At 37.7% G+C, this 23,791-nt stretch overlaps 1 protein-coding gene across 1 annotated transcript in view; it reads left to right on the top strand.

Annotated features, from left to right (window-relative positions):
• The first annotated feature begins 12,996 nt into the window (after positions 1–12,996).
• The window catches only part of LOC112046167 (uncharacterized), a 46,360-nt gene continuing 35,565 nt past the window's right edge, over positions 12,997–23,791 (top strand). The window contains exons 1-3 of the mRNA XM_052890107.1: positions 12,997–13,129; positions 20,600–20,691; positions 23,667–23,723. Coding sequence (XP_052746067.1) covers positions 20,628–20,691; positions 23,667–23,723 — 121 coding nt within the window. The 5' untranslated portion in view covers positions 12,997–13,129; positions 20,600–20,627. The remainder of the gene's footprint in view (positions 13,130–20,599; positions 20,692–23,666; positions 23,724–23,791) is intronic.

Raw genomic sequence — 23,791 nt, 5'->3', positions numbered from 1 at the left:
AAAGTTAAGTTAGGTGGTTAGATCTTAATGCAATGTTTATATAATTCAAGATAATTACAATGCATTGAATAAATACATATATCAGTTTTGTACATCGCCTTATACTATATCCTTATAAAACTTCTGCGGACCCCGACGTAATTATAAACACTTACAAATACCGTGGCTTTCTAACGGAAAAAGCATTTCGTAATCTACTCCATAATGAAACCTCAAACCATATCACAAAGCTATTCATTCTTACCTCAGATCAATTAAATACAAAACTTTAAAATTAAGGGATCCCTTCCGACTAGCCCACACTCACCTTCCTTACCCGACATGTTCCCAATGCCCACACTAAATAATTACAACACAAAATATTATTGCACAAAATCACTAACGAAACTGGCAGCGTGACGGCGCCTATGCTGCCTAACAAACAACTGAGCTAAAGTCATCAAATACTTATTTATACCAACACTGATACCTCCCCCCTACATTAACATAAATAATGAATGTTAATACCACCTGTAATCGAGGAACTTGTGTAAGAGGCGTCCATAACTTAATGGTATTGAATTAAAGTCCAACTTCTCATGTATACATTTTAATTCCATTTTCACCTATTAGGTACAGTAAATCTCGACATTGACAATATCATGAAATCTTGTAAACATTAACTGTCCTACATTTTCATTGACATTTCATTTACACTCAATGATTAGTAATTTAGTAATTAAATCGATAATCTAATTTCGTCGTCCACCATTTTATAACTCCCGCCCGCGTCACCCTTTTTCCTTCTTTGTTGTTTTTTGTATGCCAAAAGGCAAAAGCCACCGTACAGCCATAGAATACTTTATTTATTTAAATTTAATACTCGGCCATACTGCCGGACGTGTTAATATTGTTCTTATGAATTCCATTTTGTACAACAATGTAATATTCCATATAAATTTAACTAGAAAAACCTCATTTGAGACAATAATATTTACGAAACCTTACACTTGTAACAATATTGCGATCAGTGAGGTAGTGTGCGATGAGCGTATGCAAAAATAAAACTGCAATTAAAACTATATAAAAGGAAGTTTTTGACCTGAATCACGATGGTATAAAATAGGACAAGTAATAGATACAGAAAGCTCTTTGTATTCTAAGAGATTAAAAGTGATCCTGTAATTATGGTATACTAGCGAACACCCCGCGGTTTCAACTGTGTAGTTTCTTGTTTCCGTAGAAATACAGGTTTAAAATAATGCCTGTGTAACTCGCTGATAATGTAGCTTTACATGAAAGGTGTGAAACCGTAAAATAACAAACAAATTAACGTGTAGATCTACCCATTACCTACTACCTACCTATACAAATAGATAAAATAGATATGTCAGTTTGTAATTTTAAAATTAACCACTTCTACTCTATATAAATCCAAAGATCTTAAAACGGGTATAGTTCGACCGATTCATAAAAAAGGTAACACAAGCGACTATAATAATTACCGACCTATTACAATATTACCCACAATTGATAAAATTGTTGAAAAGTACATTTGTCAGCAATTACACGCATTTTATAAAGATCACAACGTATTATCTGATAAGCAATATGGTTTTCAGCAGAAAAAAAGCACATCGCAACTACTATCAGCATTTACAGATTCTGTCAATAAGCATTTAAATAACAAAAAACATGTCTTGGTTGCATATATAGACTACAGTAAAGCATTTGATATGCTTCGACACAACGTCCTACTTGAAAAACTACAAGATAATGGAATAAGGGGCCCACTTCTGCAATGGTGTCAAAATTACATGACTGACAGGTTGTATAGAGTGAAAATTGAAGAAACGTTAAGTAAAGATGTGACTGTAACACAGGGAACAGCACAAGGTTCGGTTATTGGCCCTTTGCATTTTTTAACGTATGTAAATGATCTTGCAAATAAAATTAAAACGTGCGAAATGTTTCAATTTGCTGATGATACTTGCTTAGTGTCCGCTCATCACGACATCCACGAAGCTATGTTCCAGCTTCAATCAGATTTTGATTCACTATTAAAATGGTCGCATGACGTTGGCCTAGTTATTAATGTTGATAAAACTAAAATGATGTACATTAGTTCGAGTCATAACAGATACAATGGTATTACAAAGCTTATAGCACATAGCCATCAATGTATGCATAAAAACGAGCAACATTTTACAAAACGGACATCTAATATTTGTAGTTGTGCTTCCGTTGAGACGGTCTCCAGTCAACGATACCTAGGATTAATTATCGATGATCGTCTTCAATGGAAAGAACACATTAATTATGTGTGCGATAAGCTTCGTGCTCTCCTGGCTAAACTATCATTGATCAATAACAAAGTTCCATTTTCCACCTTACTAATGATGTACAAAGCACTAGGTGAATCAATAATATCATATGGATTGAGTAGTTATGGTCTTACGTATAAAAGTAATATTAATCAAATATATCAACTTCAACTACGCCTTTTAAAAACCATTGTACCTAGAAAAATAAAACAACAATATAGAAATGATTATCATGTCTTATTTAGGTGTTCGAGCCTTCAGCTTGATCCACTTACGAGATTACCCTCCAAATTTTGCCCGTTTGCAGTGTTCCTACCCTACATTTCACTGGGTAAATGAGGTTTTGACATAACATCACGCCGTCATCCGCCGGCATGTCGCTTGACAGTTGTCAATGTCAATCAGTACGTCTTCAAATTTTGTTAAGTGAGCAGTGTTAAATGTGAATATTAATAAATAGTGATAGTGCACAGTGAAATTTGTTGGAGAATATTTTTGTCAACGGTCTAGTTAGATGAGAGATTATTCTCAATTCTAAGCGAATACCCGCTCTCCGGACGGTAGACTCGCTGGATCGCTAGTTACCAAATGAAGACAGTAACGAAAAAATCGTAGCCATCTTGTACGACCGATGTGTATTGTTCGCTGTCGAGTATCCACGTGACTCCCGACAAGCTTTTTCATCTTAGCGAATGCCCGCTCTTCAGACGGCAGACTTGCTATGTAGATCTATACTGAATGAGAGTTTTTCTCTTTTTCATCTTAGCGAATGCCCGCTCTTCGGACGGCAGACTCGCTGTATAGTCCTACTGAATGATGAGCAGATGACGTCCCACCTGGGACGTCGTCTGAGACGTCGGCTGAGACGTCGGCTGCTCAGACTACGGCTGAGACATCGGCCGAGATGTCGGCTGCGCAGACGTCAGCTGAGACGTCGGCTGCTCAGACGTCGGCTGAGACGTCGGCCGAGATGTCGGCTGCGCAGACGTCAGCTGAGACGTCGGCTGCTCAGACGTCGGCTGAGACGTCAGCCGAGATGTCGGCTGAGACGTCGGCTGCTCAGACGTCGGCTGTGACGTCGGCTGTACAGACGTCGGCTGAGACGTCGGGTGTACAGACGTTGGCTGTACAGACGTCGGCTGAGACGTCGGCTGTACAGACGTCGGCTGTGCAGACGTCGGCTGAGACGTCGGCTGTGCAGACGTCGGCCGCAAAGACGTCGGCTGCTCAGACGTTGGCTGAGGTGTCGTTTAATGGGACTTCATCTGAGATGTCGGCTGACGTGTTGTCTGAGATGTCGGCTGTTTCGCTGATTGAGACGTTGTCTAAAATATCGGCTGACGCGTCGTCTGGGATGTTGACCAACGCGTCGCCTGGAATGTCGGCTGCACGGCTGATTCGCTAACTGAGACGTCATCTGAGTTGTCCGTCGATGCTTTGGCTGAGACGGCCGGCGTTTACGATGCCTATTTGTCAGCTATTTGCTATTTGCTTGTCCTTTAAGTGACCTCTGACAGCTGCCTTGTCGGCTGCGCGCCTGAAGTCTAAGGCGCGTATTTGGGTACTTTTCAATTACCAGGGTCCCTGAACGTCAGTAATCAGCTTAATGACGATCTTTATAGATCATGGAATACATAACGTATGTAAACTCAAGTTAATTGGGAGTCTTTAAGAAAGTTATAAATGCTTGATGAATTTTTATTATCAATATTAAAGCTCCTTGGTAACACATCAAACCTGGATGTGTTCGAAGAAAAGATTTCAGTGGAATATGAAAATTACGCGTTTACTGCGTTTCACTATACCTACTCTCCATCTACCGCATGTTTATAGTGTCTAAAGCTCGCATGGGCTTAGAGAACGCAAAAGCATACTTATCATTTGAAGCTAACATAATTATTTAACTACTGCTGTGAGTCCTGATTTATTTCCTACTTTCAACAATGAAACAAATCTTTCTGATCGATGCATACGATAATAGGTTCTTTAAAACGGATGTTCTTTGTCCTTACTGCCCTTCCTCTATTTTGAGAGGCTTTGTATATTTTAAGAGATCCAGTTGATGGCCTTCCTTATGGACGAAGTTGCCTCGTCTTGACTGTATCGGAAGAAAAATTTACTTTGCACAGAAAGTTTATTGGAGCAACGTAATAAAATCTTAGAACCAAGCATCATACAATGTTATTAGAGTATATAAATACTGAATGTTGTTGGATTGCTCCCGTTCAGTTAGAAGATTATCTTAGCAAGACAAGCAAGACCAGGAATCTAATCTTTTTATTTTGATAAATACTTTATCTTAAAGCAAAATGGGACATGCAGTAAAAATTCCTAGCCAAGCAAGGATATCATTCCCAGAAGCTTCGCGAATATTCGAATATACAACAACAGTCCAGTCTTCACTTGACTGAAGATAATACTAAATAGTGCATTAGCAAAGATGACCCCGCGTTCACAGACAATCACTTCATAATGCAGTGACAGTGACAGTAAATGTTGCACTTCAGATACTCGTGATACATGACTGCACTTTAGATACAAAAAGGATGGAAATCATACAATGCCTGAGACCTATATATAAAACCTCAAATAAGAGATTCCACAATCTTTTGCAATGTATTTCACTGTACAACACCCATTTAGCCACCGAAAGTCAACTGGCTTTATCATATTAAAATGCAAGATGTAATAAATAAATATTTTCCGGTATGGGTTAGTCATTATTGGCTAGATACTTGGCTCACACATAAAGGCTCGGGTTCGATTCCCGGTACCAGACCCAATTAAAACAGGTCACTCCATAGAAGCTCTGGCTCGAGAAAATGTCCACGAACTAAATATGAGAAGGAAAAATAAATAAATTATATTTGAAGTCAGAAAAGATCTTAGTGCTCAAAATATTCATGCACTTAATTAAGTGTGCCTGGATCTAAAATTACACTTTGTTTGCATTTCTTCTCTAAGTTTGTCAATCTGTCATATATGATAGATTTAAAATTAATCTATGGAAATTTTTTCATATACTACATATATTGTGGGGAAATTAAGAGAGTTAGGAACGAATAAATATTTCCTTCTCCTTCAAGGGGAAAATATGGCCGTATTAATTAATTACTCTTGCCCACAAAAGCTATATATTTAGCTAAGTAATTCAGATTTCATCCTACTTATACTTAGTTACTTTACTTATAGATGATATTCTTTTTAACAACGATTCAAGCATACTGCCTCTATTCATCATATAGGTGGTAGATACAGCTACCCAATATTGGGTGGTATCTATATAAACTATCGAAAATTCAATCTCATGTCAACACAAATAGGAAAATCGCCTGTATGTCGCCAAAGACAGTACAAAAGAACAGTCAAGAAATGCTACTTACTCATAAAGAAATATCTACATACGTATTAGAGAAGACCATCTACTTGAAATTTTATAACACCAGATGCAGTAGGATTCAGTAGAGAACTATAAGAAACTTAATATTCATAAACAGTTTCTAAAATGAACGGCAACATGTTTGACACAAGCTTAAAGAGATATTATGGATTGTATTGGATTTTCTGAGAGAGAGAGAGTGAGAAAGGACCTTAGATAGAAAAAACTGTATGCAATATTTCAAGAAGATAACAAATATATAAATCTATACCTCTTTGCATTAAGCAGTAAATTCTAGATTTAGCTAACCAACTTCAAATATACCTAAGCCAGGTACTTTTCTGGGATTATAGACGGGTCTATACCGATTATTAGAATTGCTAGATTAAATTCTAAAGTTACGAAGCTCTTCAGACAACATTCAAGGTGATGGAAAAGCCAGAAGTAGACTTGTTTACCAGTACAAGGGCAGTGATTTAACCAATCTAAAATATGATTGCTTTTCTAGTATTGCCCATTCGTCGACGTCTTCAGCAAAGACTTCAACGCTAGTACCTTCAATTCGAGACATCTTAATCACTGCTTGAGAACCTATCTTCTGGTAGCTCCAGATAGGAGAGAAAGTTTATGATATTCCTCTTCTCCAGGTCTCCATTGTACCAGAGAACCAAGAGGCAACCATTTACAATTAACAATCTAACATTTCTTTCGCGAGTACCACCAGGTCACATTCAGTAACATATTGTATGTGCTTGCTGTACTACTAAGGTCCTTGGCAACAGAGGACAGAATATTTTAGAAACAGCTTGGCGTAAATTCACAATTAATACGTGTAATCAAGCCTGGATATGTTGGAATGGGTTAACAGTTAGATCCTACTTCGGTAGGACTTCATTTTAGCAAATACTTAATAAATAAATCAGAACTCGTACTCAGAACTATTGATCTTTAGAAATCCTTAGTCAAATAGGTTTATAAACCCAAAAATTATCGAGTAGATAATTACCTAGGTACTTGATCAACCTAAAGTTAGACTAGCATTGAAACCAATTTTAAAACCAAAACCTCTAACATGGTTGGTCACCTATGAGTCTATTTAAATACTCAACTGATAGCTTATTTTAAGTAGCATGTCATGACTCCTTGTTTTTATCTTGAGTGGAGAGTTCATGTTTTGACTATACACAGTACGGTTCTGACAAAATACAGATCAAACATTGGTTTGGTTAACTTTATGTAGTCAGAGGGCTATATCTATTAGTACAAACTGATATTACAAATTTGTTATATTTGGGTAAAGAAATTATTGGACATGTCAATGAATCTGGTTTGTTTGTTATGTCTAGCAGAAGACAAAGATTAAAGTAGCTGCTCGCAGTTATTTCGGTATAACTGCGAAGCTTATTGAAATTAGCACGTTTTCAGCTTTCTCAGATAATTTTAAAAGCATCTGTAAATACAGATTTAATAAAATACAATAGAAATTTAAAGTAGGTAGTCAATACGCTGTCTTGAAGAAGTTCCTCAGATGTTTTGAGGTTTACTTTACTACTTTACAGCATTAAGTGCAGCATATTTACACCAATTTAAATGAATATATGGGTTGTATAGGTTTTGTTTTTACCATTAAATAAAATATCAATTAATAAAAATATGTGTGTTACTTTTGGGTGAAATCTACATTAATAACTGTGATTAATTAAATGACAATAATTTTAATATCAATTAAATTTGATATCAGGTTAATTACTTCAGAGATGAGAAAAATATTTTGTCTCTATGATAATCACTGATAATATACTGATTTATATACTGATAATTTAAACGTCGTTGATCATTAATTTACATGTATAATGATTATCATTTCTTTTACTATCATAAAAATGGTCATCACAGTACGCCTTGCCATCGCCGGCAGAATATAAACACATCTCGTAAGTGGATCAAGCTGAAGGCTCGAACACCTAAATATAACCGTTTTCCCCCCAAAGGGCAGAAAACGATTATTTAGGTTTCAGCCGAAGCTTGATCCACTAAAATTTCATGCCTTGCCGGCTTACGAGAGTACTGATTGACATTGACAACTGTCAAGCGACATGCCGGCGGATGACGGCGTGATGTTATGTCAAAACCTCATTTACCCAGTGAAATGTAGGGTAGGAACACTGCAAACGGGCAAAATTTGGAGGGTAATCTCGTAAGTGGATCAAGCTTCGGCTGAAACCTAAATAATCGTTTTCTGCCCTTTGGGGGGAAAACGGTTATATTTAATTACTGTAAATTAATGCCAATAGACGTAATAACAAAATATTCCATAATAACAGAGCAGTACCTTCAAATAAAACCTAAACTGAAGGAAATTACATACAATAAACAACTAAGAAGTTCAAAAAAATGTAAATTGTATGTACCGAACTTCATAAATGGGTATGGTAAGAGAAGGCTGGAATATATTGTTCCAACAATCTTTAACGATTTTCCGGATGCGGTAAAGAATCTTCTAAAAGATACCAATATACTCACGAACGTACATAAGCGGAAACTAAAGAATTATTTTTTGGGACGGCCTGTGTAGCGTCGCAGCACCGGTTCACTCACACTTTTTTTTTTAACTACCCTATAATGTTTATTCTTGGTATTTATCCTCTTCTGTTTGTTAATCTGTTTATTTATCCTCTTCTGTTTGTTAATAATGTTCTGTTTGTTCCTAAATATTGTATTTATTGTATGCAATAATAACCAGTGCACAGTAAAACTAACTGTGGTTTGTGTTGCACTATGGTTAGGCTTAATTTCAATGTGTTGTTTGTTAAATAATAATAATAAAAAAAAAATATAGTATAGCACTAGACCTGTATCAGTAGACACCAGAATAATAAATACATAATAATTAATAATATCAAAGTAAGTACCCATACATTATTTTGTGGGCAAACCTCCGGCTCCCACGCGAATTGATCAGGGGCCCATCAACTGATCCAGTGGGAAACCGGGCGTTCGCAATACGGCGCAACACTGCGAAACGAAAGACCTTAGCTGACGGGCGATATGTATTTCAATGTATTCACCAGTCTGCAGGCCACAGCAATCCGCTACCCCGTCACTATGCACTTCAATGTCCAGATATGTATAGTCCACTATACACGCGCTTAACTTCGTCGTGTAGGCTACAACAACATGTCTCAACGCAACAAAAAGTTCGTCAAAACAACATGCGTTTAACACTCAAAGTTCGGGCTACGACCAATATAATTTAAACAATATTCCGTTGAACTAAAACTATGAATTTTCGTCACATTTATAGAGAAAAGGTAACGGTATGATTAAATGGTACGGAATCCTCCGTGGGCGAGTCCTACCAGCACTTGGCCCTTAGCCAAGTGGCACGTCGAATCTCTTTCTACAAACGTTAACGCTTCGAAAACTAACCAAATGTATGGGAATGAAAGTTCCGATCAACAACTGAACAAATGCCTTAATAGCTCAACGGTAAGAGCGGTCGAACTCATCACCGAGGGGTGGTGGTTCGATCCCCACCCCGTTGGTCTATTGTCGTACCCACTCCTAATACAGTCTTTCCCGACTAGTTGGAAGGGAATGAGAATATTGGTCATATTTTAAAGATATGACAAATATTCTTTTATTAAAAAAAAAAATATGTCTTGTGATTGGCTACAGACCCTTGTCCACTTATTAAAAATCTAAAGAAAAGCTTCCATACATCGAGCCGAAAACCGAAACAATGGCACCTCACACTCGTAGCCTAGTTTACATTTCCGGCTTATCCATAAAAAGCTAACATCCAACATACCTACCTACTAATATATCTTCCTGCGTACTGTCTATCTGTAATTATGTAGCAGACACTTACTTACCTGTCGCCAGTGAGATGTTACGCGTTTATTTTTGTTTTTTTTAAGCTATTGCATGGTTTTTATCGCAGGTTTTTAGCGCGGCGACCGAATCAAGAAATTCCGTAACGAAAATAGACCTAACACCCAAGCCGTGCATCAAGTTAACACATTTCGACGTTATAATATCGACCTCCAAGCAACGATCTCGAGACGCCAGCATCCAGCGGCTCCCTGCAACCCGCTTGATATCCACGGTCCACCTTGGGGGTTGACCAACACTTCGCATTCCGGTGCGGGGTCGCCATTCCAGCACCTTGGGGCTCCCAAGGTGCTGGAATAGCGACCCTGTCCGTCCATCGGCTCTTTGAACTATGTGGCCTGCCCATTGCCACTTCAGCTTCGCGACTCGCTGAGCTGTGTCAGTGACTTTGGTTCGTCTGCGGATCTCCTCCTTCCTTTTAAGAAAATAATACGTGTCTCAAACGGTAAAAGAAAAACATCGTGAGAATTTTCTCAATTCTCTACGTGTGTGAAGTCTGCCAATCTGCAATGGATCAGCGTTGTGGACTAAGGCATAACCCCTCTTATTCTGAGAGGAGATTTATGCTCAACAGTGAGATGAATATGAGTTGTTAAAAATGTTAGCCTTTGACAACAATCTCACCTGATGGTAAGTGATGCTGCAATCTAAGATGGAAGCGAGCTAACTTGTTAGGAGGAAGATGAAATTTCACACCCCTTTCGGTTTCTACACGACATCGTATCGTTAGAACATTTTCCGTACACAAACTATTTGTCATATTTTTTAAATATGACTAATATTATGACTAACTAGTCGGAAAAGCCGATGTTAGGAGTGGATACGACAATAATCCAGCAGGTAGGGATCGAACCCACGTGACTATTTACCCTAAGAATTAAGCCCAACAATCCACATTACTTTAGTGAGTTGCGTCTAGCATAGCAACCACCGTAGCGAGAACTGTAGCGAGCATCGTAGCGAGCACTGTAGATAGAAACGTAGCGAACATCGTAGCTTATTGCGTAGCGAACGGCGCAGCGAACTGCGTAGCGAGTGGCGTAGCTAGCAGCGTGCGTAATAATAATAATAAATAAATAAATAAATAATAATAATAATAAATATACTTAAACAATACACATCACTATCTAGCCCCAAAGTAAGCATACAGAGTAGCTTGTGTTATGGGTACTAAGATAGTTGATATTATAATATTAATATACAATTATATACTACAAATAAATACATATATAATGTATAAATACACACAGATACAGGAAAACACCCATGCTCATCACACAAATATTTTCCAGTTGTGGGAATCGAACCCACGGCCGTGGATGCAGAAAGGAGGGTCACTACCCACTGCGCCACGCGGCCGTCTATGGGTCAAAGCTTCATATAGGAGGGACGACTCGACTTTGTAGACGAATACATATACCTAGGACATATGATCCAGTTAGGTAGGTCCAATTTCGAGAAAGAGGTGAACCGCTGAATCCATCTCGGCTGGGCTGCATTCGGGAAACTCCCCGATATCTTTTCATCCGAAATTCTTCAGTGCCTGTAGACAAAAGTCTATGAACAGTGCGTGTTGCCAGTGATGACCTATGGTTCCGAGACTTGGTCGCTAATTGGTCTCAAAAGAAGGCTATGAGCCACACAGCGAGCGATGGAACGAGCTATGCTCGGAGTATCGAAAATGAGGAGATCCGCAGAAGAACCAAAGTCACCGACATAACTCAAAAAGTCGCGAAGCTGAAGTGGCAATGGGCGGGGCATATAGTTCGAAGAGCCGATGAATGTTCGGGTCCCAAGGTACTGGAATGGCGACCGTGCACTAGAAAGCGCAGTGTCGGTCGACCCCCCACCAGGTGGACTGACGACATCAAGCGAGTCGAAGACATTCGCTGGATGCAGGCGGCTCAGGATCGTGATGTTTGGAAGTGCATACAAAAGGCCTATGTCCTGCAGTGGACTTCATCGGCTGATAATATGATGATGGTGATAATGGAGGGAGGGAGGCTTTGTATTGGGCCGTTAAAATAGGCTGATAATGAAAAAAATACCTGCAATATAAACATAGTAGAAGCTACCGTTTGCGGCGTTACCATAGACTATAAACAAGCACTTCTAGAGGCGGCAACCAGTCAGTGAACACAACATGTGTGCTCACAGCATCCCTACATCCCACTGCTCCACATATTGAGGGCTGAAGCTACTGTGAGCTGCGGCGTTACCATTGACAATATATTTTTTTTTATTTTCGTTAAATAAAAAAATCAACACCCTTTCCTTCCATGCAATAAAAAAAATACTTGGCTATAAGCTAGATAGATATATTTAACTAGCATACGTTCCTATTCCTGTAGGAATACAGGAATAAAATATAGCCTATAGCACTTGGGGATAGTGTAGCTTCACAATAGTGAAAACATTTTTTAAATCGGTTTAGTAGTTTCGAAGTCTATTCAATATATAATATCAATTATTAATTTTTTTAATTTGTCGGAAAGAATAGTCGATTTTTTTAAAAATCGAATTAAGTAGTTAAAGCGTAACAAATCAAAAAAACACACGCAATTTTTAGGCCACGTACTACGAACGGTAGAATGCGCTTGCCTAGAAGACGCCTTTTCGATCTTGACTTGATACCCATGTTGTAGGTGGCAAGGAAAATGGTAGCTGGAAGATAACTTCCATAACTTCGCAGTGCGAATCACGACTGGAATGCCAAAACGCTTTTTACTGGTCCAAGAGACATCAACTACGTAAAGCTAAAGATGTAGAATGCAAATTAATTTGATACAGTTTTATAATAAAAAAACGCGTTATTTTTAAAGAAGTATATGAATAAATATACACAATACACACATAGTTTTATCATAAATTTATATGATAATATGAGCACGAGTCTCCTCTCAGAATAAGAAGGGTTAGTCCACCACGCTGGCCCAATGCGGACACACGCAGATAATTCTCAGGTATACAGGTTTCCTCACGATGTTTTTCCTTCACCGTTTGAGACACATGATATTTAATTTATTAAAATGCACACAACTGAAAAGTTGGAGGTGCATGCCCCAAACCGGTTTCAAACCGGCAGATGGGCAGATGTCGTATCCACTGGGCTATATATTTATATACTACTTATATAATAAAAAGTATACCCAGACAATGGAAAACACCCATACTCATCATGGGAATCGAAATCAAAAATGATTGCAATATTCGAGAAATCTCACTAAACGTAAACCAATAGTAACGCCCCACGGAACGCTAATTTCCAGAGGGTTCAATACACCCACAAATAAACATTCTACCCCTCTCTCTCACCCCATAGCCTGTCTCATTCTCACCCCCCAACAACTATATAGCCGTTTCATCCACAGTTTTCTCGGGGAAAATCGATCGACCCAACATTTCGCATCTTGCCTTCATTCGAAGTGAACGTGACTGTTTTTCACAGTAAAACCGCATTTTACGTGTGAAAAAAAAGTTGTGTGTTTTAAAATAAACAATTGAATATAGTGCTCGCATTGTGTGTGTATCTTTTTTGTGAGTTTTAATACAGGTGAGTTTTTTTTTATTTATTGGTTGTACTCTACTTTGTGGTTTCATCTGCATAGGTACGTTTTTTAGAAAAAAAAGGAGTATTGACAATGTTTTTTTTATACTATAGACATGCCTACAAAATGACTTAAAAAGTGATCCGAATTTAGTGACTCCATTGAGCTCACATGTACAATTTTGTGTTTACTTACATCAAATCATCATCTCCTTATCCTTATCCCACTTAAGTGGGGTCGGAAAAATATGTCAATCTTTTCCATTCGTCGCTATTACTCGTCAACTCATCATCCACTCCTTTTACACACATGTCCTCTTTCACACAATCCAACCATCTTTTCTTTGGCCTTCCTCTCCTCTTATGTCCTTCCACTTGCACATTCAACATTTTTCTAGTAATATGACTTTCCTCTCTCCGCATTACATGTCCATACCAAGCTAACCTTCTACTCCTCATTTTTTCTGTCACTGGCGCCACCTTCAGACTTCCTCTTATATACTCATTCCTTATTTTGTCTATTCTTGTCTCACCACACATCCATCTCAACATACGCATTTCGTTCACATGTATTCGTTTAGTAAATATTTATGTATTTATAGTTTTTACGTTTCCTAAATACACAACTCGACATTGTAGACAATATTGTGTGTTTAAATAACGTTCGTTGTTTAATGAGTGACTAAATGAAATTAAGACAATTATGCACATTTGTCCACCTCAGTTTTAATGCTCTAGTGCCCTATCTCTTGTATAAAATATCATTGAGTATTGATATAAAAATAAGCATGTGCTATAGGTACAAGATTATAATCTATATCTTTGCCAAATTTTGTTTTCATCCGTTCAAAGTTTTTGGGATAAAATTGTGTAAGCCCGACCATGTTTTAAATAGGTACCTATACCTGCAGATTTATGAAGCCAAGTGTTATCTACCTAATGATTGAATAAGTATATTAGATGGAATAAACCTCAGTTGTATTTTTGTTATATCCATGGTTTCCCACTGCATTTTCTCTACCAAAGATACTTACGAGTATATAATATATTAAATATTAATATTTAATCCCACTACCCATCTTAGAAGATTTAATATAAGAACGCTTATATAGATGTTTTTAATAATATATAGGTACAATGTTCTACGATTTTTTCCAATTGCATAAATCAAAATCTGCCTTGGATTTCCATTATTCGGTCCTTTGCAATATTTATGCATTGTAATTCGACAATATTTATGCAGTATGGTACCGACTTTTGCTTATCCGCAGGAGACGAATCGCAAAAAAAAAACAGGTTACCATAGATATCATAATTTTTTTTTAAATATTTATCAATTATTTACCTCTTTGCAATTTATTTAGGTATTTTCAAAGGCATGCGTACTTGAATATCATTGAAAGATCATTTATTTAAGAGTCGATACACAGTACATAAAGATCTACATTGAATATGATTTTATCTTTTATCTATGGATTTTATTTATACAGCTGTTCAGAAATCAACCTTTCGAACGAAATGTGAAAGATAATAAATTTCTGTATCATGACATATATAATATTTAATTTTAGAGTTTTCTCATAAAAATAGTGATACCAATCGTAATTTCATATTTCTATTTAAATCCAATTTATCAAATGTAATTTATTCAATGATGTTTAATAAAACACGAAAATATTGAAAAAATGGGAATATCCAATCAAAGTTAAAACTATGGTATCTCGCGACTATCAAGCTATCGATTTTTTGCAAAGAAGTGATCTTTATCACCCTCTTTCTAATACACCCTCCTTGTATATTTTATAAGGGTTAGAAATATTGGTACAAAACAAAACCAACTATTTCAGCAGTGACTCTACGAACAGTTTTGAAGGATTAGGTTAAGTTAGGACTCTACCAAGCAATTATAACTTTTTAATTGTTATTATAATTTTTTTATGTATGTATATTATGTCCCCATGAATGGAGGATTTAGTATTATTTCTTCTCTCATTTATTTATTTGTTTTTTGTTTAATTCTTAACTATGTTAATAAAATATAAGCCGATGGTCAGGGCCCCAGAGTGAGGAACCTCCTCAGAATACGCGCCGTCTCAAGAATCACTGCCTTCTGTATGCGACTCTTGATCCAACAGTTAAGTGAAAGCTTCTTAAGATGTTGGTCGAAGCTTTTCGATCTATGACTATTGACTAAAATCTATTGCAACTATAATAGTTGACTCAACATTCCACATGGAGGTAATCTCGTGAGCAAGTACTTTTACAATTATTTTGTACAATTTTGATACTTTCCTTTTCAGCTTTAACCAGAATATTAACATGTGCAACAGTGATTTCAACAATTATTGCACGACGCACACTCTTTTGTTATCAACCTATTAAACATTACATCAAATCAATTGACACCCACCAGAAAGCTACTACTACTACTATATCAACCCATATTCGGCTTACTGCTGAGCTCGAGTCTCCTCACGGAATGAGAGGAGTTAGGCCAATAGTCCACCACGCTGGCTAAATGCGGATTAGCAGACTTTACATACGTAAACAATTAAGACAATTCTCAGGTATGCAGGTTTCTTTACGATGTTTTTCCTTCACTGTTTGCGGCACGTGATATTTAATTTCTTAAAATGCACACAACTGAAAAATTGGATGTGCATGCCCTGGACCGGATTCGAACCCACACCCTCCAGAACCGGAGATAGAGTTCATATTCACTGTATTTATACTATTATGTTATATATATTACATTATATATTTATGCACAATATATAGTTTTTACATTTCCTGATCACACAACTCGACATTGTAATTTGTAGACAATATATTTAGGTATTATTTGTTTAAATAAATTCCGCTTGAAATTAAGACAATTATGTACATTATAGTCCGCTTTAGTTTTGCCGTGCTAGTGTCCTATCTCTAGTATACAAATATCGTTGTAAAAGTACATTGAAACATGGAGCAGAACCCCACTTTTTATCACGGATAAAATCTATGGACAAACTAGTTATTACTATAAAAAAAATTATTCGATCACGTCAAGACACTCCGAGCATAGCTCGTTCCATCGCTACAGTTGCTAGATTGTCAATATCCGGTGGATGGAACCGGAAGCTGTAGCAATTATTGAACGGAAAGACTTTTTGAATTTCGTTCAGGAGTCGTTCGATTTGCGGATTGGTGTGCATTTTCATCATGCTGAGTTAACTTTTTTTAACACGTCTATATTAGCTTCACTTGTTACTATATATGTAAGAAAATCTTGGAATCTTAATTTGACCCACTTCCCGGTCTTCGATTACTATGAAATTTTACACACGCTCTGAGCTCTGATGACAATACATGACTAGCTAAAAAACGTCATTACAAACTCAATATCACGGCCTCTCCAAGATGGCGCACTGGCTGTTTGAAATCCACCCCATGATGGATATCAAATGAAAGGGTTTGCTGTCATGAATACGAAAAAAATAGTCACGTGACTTAAATCCAATAAGGTGGACGTCCAAGATGGCGGACAGGCTATTTGAAATGCACTCCCATGATATGGGTATCAATCGTGGAATTAATTTTTCTGCGTGTGTGAAGTCTGCCAATCCGCATTGGGCCAGCGTGATGGACTCTCCTCTAACCCCTCTGATTCTGAAAGTAGGCTCGTGCTCAGCAGTGAGCCGGATATTATGGGTTGAATACAGAACCTACTTTTTGCAATTAGTTACCAATATTTTAATTCTTTAAAAGCGATTTATTGATAATCAAAATAACGTACTACTTCCATTAATATCTCTGCACAAAAAAAAAACACAAATACCATAAACCGCCTATCTCGCACAAAGCTTTAACAGAACGCACTCCAATGTACTAAGTGCTCATCCTCTTTAGTCTATGCCCTTTCATAAAAGAGCAAGCAAAGAAAACATGCGCCCAACTGTAAACAGGGGTGACACGCGCGTTTATCCATAAAGTATTTCTTTTTTTTATATTTTAAAATTGGATGGAACTGGAATTTGTCTGCCTGTCCCGTGTTTTTGATGCACGAGCATCACGCTGAAACTACTAAATGAATTCAAATGAAACTTGGCAAAATTCAAGACCATAACATGTAGATGATCTTAGGATACTTTTTGTCGCGAAAATAAAACCAAAATGGGGTGTAATAGGGGTTGTAATGAAAGCCCTTAAATTTTTCATGTTAAATTTGTAAAAAGTGGTACCTATGTGAATTACTAAAAATGGTTGAAGTTTTTTTTAATATAAATCGCTTAGATTTTGCGTTATATTTTAGTGGATTATTTATTATGAATAAAACATGCGAACACTATTTCACACCCTTCTATTTATAATAGAAGGGTGTGAAATAGGGAAAGTTTATATCGATTTTCACGCGGACGAAGTCGCGAGCGTCCGCTAGTTTAAAACATAATGGCAAATATTCTTTTTTTTTAAGTTGGTATTACTACCAGTTGAAACTTTAAGGAAAGTAATTTCTCCCGCCGCCCCTTAACACATACAAATGAAAGCATCAAAGCCGTTGCGTGTGACGCAATCATAATGACGTCATAATTCCCACTAGAGTCACGGGAGGCGTGACCCCGCACTCTTTGACGCGCACTCATCTTTGACTGCGCACTCAACACTGGCTAGAGTGGTAACTTGATCATAAGTTATGCCTGCACATTGCAAGGGACTAGGGATTGCAGGAAGGAATTTTCTTTACGCAGCTAATGATTCATAGTGAAGTTGAGGCACCACGTTTTATTGACGATAAGACATTGTTCTTTATTAATATAACAATTACCTATGCTTTGTATTATAAAATGTCATAATTCGAGTAACACCATTAAGTCTGATTCAGATTTTTGACACAGTATTAGGCACCTCGCCACAACAGTCAACAGTTTAGTACTATTAGAAGAAACATGGCAACGATACTACAGTTCGTTTCATGTAGGATGGTGCGGGTGACATTTCGTTACACTCTTGACGACTCACGATAATAATACGTATTATAAACATCATAAAGGCGACTGTCGCCGTACCTATGCAGCAAAGTAATATTTTCCTCGTCCCTTCAACCCTATAAATGAAAGCATCAAAGCAGTTGCGTGTGACGCAATAATAATGACGTCATAATTCCCACTAGAGTCGCGGGAGGCGTGACCCCGCACTCTTTGACTGCGCACTCAACACTGGCTAGAGTGGTAACTTGATCATATTACCAGAGTCGTAGCGTGCCTTGCAGGGGCCCTGTATGTATGAAAATAGGTAGGTATTTATCGCAGCGTAGCGATGCATCAAGGGCTCCCGATTCGGGGCACATAAAACTGTTTACAATCTTGCGACTACGACACACTATCTATGTGTTATAAAGGAGATGGTCCAAATTTGTACGGAACCCAGGTCCAGTCATTGTACCCTGGCAAATATAAAAAAAAAATATTTTTTAACTATTTTTGATTATACAAATCTACGAATTTACTTTAATTCTTTCTAATAATGTTCATTCTCTCCCAAGAAACGCAACATTATTGAGCAATAATGGCGGATTGATGACGTTTTCAATGAAGTAGTCGAATTGACGTTTGCTGTCAATTGTCAAGTCATAGTTCTATGGGCGCCATCTTGATATAACTCAAAAACTTGGGTTTTAATTTTATTTAGTTAGACTTATTCACTCATTTATATTGTAATAAAATCCTTGTATTTTTTACATTTTAATGATACAGGGTACGAGAGACTTGAAATGGACCATCTTCTTTGTGGTAAAACCCTTTTGAGTTGGGGTTTAGTACTGTTACAATGGAATTCATAGACGTTGTAGGGGCACCCCCAGGGGATCATTCAGCCGCTGAGTGTCGAATTTAAAGTCTATTTGTTTGAGAATTTGACACTCAGCGGGTGAATGATCCCCTGGGGGTGCTCCTACAACGTCTATGAATTACACTGTTAGAAGACACACGGCAACTCTACCATTCAATAACATTAAGAAAAGTAATTTCTCTCTCGCCGCCTCTTAACACATGCAAGTGAATGCATGAAAAGCCGCGGCGTGTGACGTAATCATAATGACGTCATTATCCCCTCTAGAGTCACGGGAGGCGTGACCCCGCACTGTTTATCGCGCACTCTAAGTGTTAACACGTTTGCTGCGGCACTAATTTTTCAGTAATTTACCAATAAAATACGAGATTTTTTAACCTCGTACTAAAACTTTCTGTGGTGTGGTACGAGGTTAATTGACCTCGTGCCATGCAATACGAGGTTTTTTGACCTCGTGCCGTGTAATGCGAGGTTTTTTGACCTCGCACTAAAATTTTGTGGTGTGGTACGAGGTTAATTGACCTCGTACCGCAGCAAACGTGTTAACTTGATCATATTAATGCCAGTGACGTAACTTGCCTCGCAAGGGCCCTGTACCGAAATTATTTAGGGGGTCTAAATAACGGGTAAAGGTAAATAACAAAAGCAACAAAAATGCTCGCTTAAAATAAATATCAATATCATTATCAACCAAGCTCACTGCTGAGCTCGAGTCTCCTCTCAGAATAAGAGGGGTTAGGCAAATAGTCCACCACGCTGGCCCAATGCGGATTGGCAGACTTCACACACGTAGAGACTTAAGTAAATTCTCAGGCATGCAGGTTTCGTCACGATGTTTTTCCTTCACCGTTTGAGACACGTGATATTTAATTTCTTAAAATACACACAACTGAAAATCCGGACCGGATTCGAACCCACACCCTCCGGAATCGGAGGCAGAGGCGTTCCTCGATAAATGGGCTATCTAACACTGCAATAATTTTTAAAATCGGACCAGTAGTTCCTGAGATTAGCGCGTTCAAACAAACAAACTCTTCAGCTTTATAATATTGGTGTAAATTAAATAAAAAATTAAATATTTATTTTCGCGAGTAACACCGCAGGGGTTCTTTTTTTATTCTTTACAAGTTAGCCCTTGATTACAATCTCACATGATGGTAAGTGACGATGCAATCTAAGAAGGAAGCGGGCTGACTTGTTAGGAGGAGGATGAAAGCCCACACCCCTTTCGGTTTCTACACGACATCGTACCGGGACGCTAAAAGAGCAACTGTTGAGTTTCTTGCCGGTATCTTCTCAGCAGAACCTGCCTTCCGAACCGGTGGTAGAATCTTTACAAATAGTCAACTGACGTGTCAAAAGTGCTTGTAAACTGAGCCTGCTTGAAATAAATGATTTTTGATTTTGATTTTTTTGATAAATCGCTTTGCGGTACGTCTTTGTCGGTAGGGTGGTAACTAGCCACGGCCAAAGCCTCCCACCAGCCAGACCTGGACCAATTAAGACAACCTTAATCGGCTCAGCCGGGGACCTTCGTCTTGTAAATCCACCGCGCATAGCACTGCGCCACGGAGGCCGTCAAAAAAAGGTGCAGTTAGTTTGTTCATAATAAACTTCGTCAAAGTGACGCCTGCCTGTATTCACTTGCAGCTAGCTGCCGGCATGCCGTGGTCGTGAGATGGACGGTATTCAGATGGAGCCCATCGGCAAGTACAAGGCCGACCGCAACGGCTCCGCTAAGGGTAAGTGGTCACCGCCATATTTGTAATTTATTTTACCAATACAAATCACGTTATTAGTGAATGTGATCCTACAAATATTATGAACACGAAAGTTGGTTTGGATGTTTGTTACTCGCAATTACTGAACCGATTTGGCTGAAATTTAAAATTAAGATAGACCCTTTAATCCTCTGGATTAACACACATAGGTCGTCCCGAAAGAAACCACGTTTCTTGCGTAATTTGCGGAAAATTTATTGTAATTATGCTATGAAGTCTTTTACGCAAAAGCTATTGGATTTGGCTGTTATTTATTTATTTATTTATTATTCAACAAACAACACATTTAAATTAAGCCTAGCCATAGTGCAACACAAACCACAGTTGGTTTTACTGTGCACTGGTTATTATTGCATAATACAATATTTATGAACAAACAGAACATTATTAACAAACAGAAGAGGATAAATAAACAGATTAACAAACAGAAGAGGATAAATACCAAGAATAATCATTATAGGGTAGTTAAAAAAAAAGTGTGAGTGAACCGGTGCTGCGACGCTACACAGGCTGTCCCAAAAAATAATTCTTTAGTTTCCGCTTATGTACGTTCGTGAGTATATTGGTATCTTTTAGAAGATTGTTTACCGCATCCGGAAAATCTTTAAAGATTGTTAAAGATTTGGGAAATAAATGTGGATACCTACACTATATTTTACGCTATAGTCCGCTATAGTCGGGCAAGTTTGTTAATAACACTTGTTGAAATGCGGGCGACGGGCTGACATGCATCAGTCGTGGGTTTTTCATTCATCGCTACACGCCGCCCGCCCCGCGCGGAACATCGGGAGTGCTACGAACGAAGTTGCTAAGCTATAATGTAACCGCTGGGCGTCGTCGGCTAGTACATAATAATTTTTTTTCATAATTCATAATTCTTTATTTGCAAATTGTTAAATACAGATCTTGATATAAATGTTGGCATACAATTTGCTACAAAATAGCATAATTTTAAAAATAATCTTATAACTAAATTACATTGTCTTTAATACACTATAATAAAAATAAGTCGGGTTTTCCATCCTGACGCTATAACTCTAGAAAACACGAACCGATTTCCACGGTTTTGCATTCGTTGGAAAGGTCTCGGGCTCCGTGAGGTTTATAGCAAAGAAAATTCAGGAACAGAAAAGCGGGAAAATCTTATTTCACATACAGCACCATCTCTAATACATAGCATGTATAGGGTAGGGGTAGGGTAAGGGTAGGGTACGGTAGAGTAGGGTTAGGGTATGTTTAGGGTAGGGGTTGGGTACGTTTAGGTAGGTAGGGTTGGAGTAGGGAAAGGTAGGGAAGAAGCGCACATTAGTCAAAGCGAAGCTTGACCGGGTTCGCTAGTACACTATAATTATTGAAACTTACTTAATGACTATGATGTTAAAATGATTAATTTATTATTATGTCCGTTATACGTTAATTATTATTGTTTGTCAGTTAAATAGTCTTTAATAGTGTAATACCGTTTTTTTAACAATAGTTCTTTGATTTTAATTTTACAACTTGTTAACTTTTTAATTAACTTGACGCCTGGCTACTAAACACAACCATACAAACACAGTACAAACATCATTCGAGCCAGGCTCAGACCAATTATTGTATAGGACCTGCCTCGCTGGACGTTACTTTTCTGTCAAAGTATATGATCACCGATCTAATGCGATTATAAAAACTGTCTCTATAGAATTGATGTTAAATAGTTTCAATCGTGTTCGTCGGTTAAAGAGCTCCGTAAAATTACCTTTTTGTGTAATTGAATTGTGTAAAAACGGGCAAAAACTTCTAGTTTCGTTTAAGATATATACTAAATCTAAGCTCATTTTCCTCAGAAGATGACTGACAATTTTGTTCGTGACTATGAGTGCGATACAGGTCCTTCTATAATTGGTCTGAGGAGCCAGGTGTCAAGTTAATACACACGAGCTCTAATTAGTATTTTATAACACATTTGCTCGTAAAATGTCTGTTATTCCAACAAATTCAATATTGTAATGTATCTCATTACGTACATGCGCCGTAATGTAAAGTAAAATGCACATGTGCTGTAATGTAATATAAAACCTTTATCATCCATCTAAAAACGAACGGTACTTTTTTAAACCTTAGCAAAAACTTTTATGTAAGAAAAGTGCTCACCATTTTATGAATAAAATTAATTTTGTGAGATAACATATAATATAATAAATAAACATTTAATGCTTTCATTTTAATAATTTTGACAATAAATGACAACCATATATCTGTAACAGAAACACAAAAATATTAATTTACTTTATTAGTAATACTGGCTGTTTTTGGTGCATTTGCCTAAAAAAAAAAACGCTGGTGCACTTTGATATCTTTGTAAAAATGACAAGCGTGTCAAAATGTCATCAAATGGAAAACAGGCTTAAATGCAAATTCATTTTCAGAAAGTTTGTTTAAAGTGTGTTTCCTCGCAAATGTGTTGTAAAACGTCGTATGACATACGTGCGCTTTGATAATTACAGCCTCTGCTTCTTTACTATAGCTCTCGCCTGTGGCTCGAGCTGCAATATCGCCCCGGCTGTAATTTTCAACATACCGCATTTATATCATAATGTAGTTACTATTAACGATTCGAAGCAGTGATAGCCCAGTGGATATGACCTCTGCCTCCGATTCCGGAGGGTGTGGGTTCGAATCCGGTTCGGGGCATGCACCTCCAACTTTTCAGTTGTGTGCATTTTAAGAAATTAAATATCACGTGTCTCAATCGGTGAAGGAAAACATCGTGAGGAAACCTGCATACCAGAGAATTATCTTCATTCTCTGCGTGTGTGAAGTCTGCCAATCCGCATTAGGCCAGCGTGGTGGACTATTGGCCTAACCCCTCTCATTCTGAGAGGAGACTCGAGCTCAGCAGTGAGCCGAATATGGGTTGATGACGACGACGATTAACGATTCATTGTCTCTTGAAGCGGCCGCTTGGCGTAACATGGTGGATCAAGATCTGGATGACGTAGCGTTTTTGGCTGGTGAGTTTGGCTTTTAATTATTTCTTCTTACAAATTAAAACTAATACCTTAGTCTGCTGTACTACCGT

Source organism: Bicyclus anynana, chromosome 27 (genome assembly GCF_947172395.1).
Source record: "Bicyclus anynana chromosome 27, ilBicAnyn1.1, whole genome shotgun sequence".
NCBI classification, from domain to species: Eukaryota; Metazoa; Arthropoda; class Insecta; order Lepidoptera; family Nymphalidae; genus Bicyclus; species Bicyclus anynana.
The sequence above is the reverse complement of the archived record's forward strand: the minus strand, read 5'-3'. Positions and strand labels throughout refer to the sequence as shown.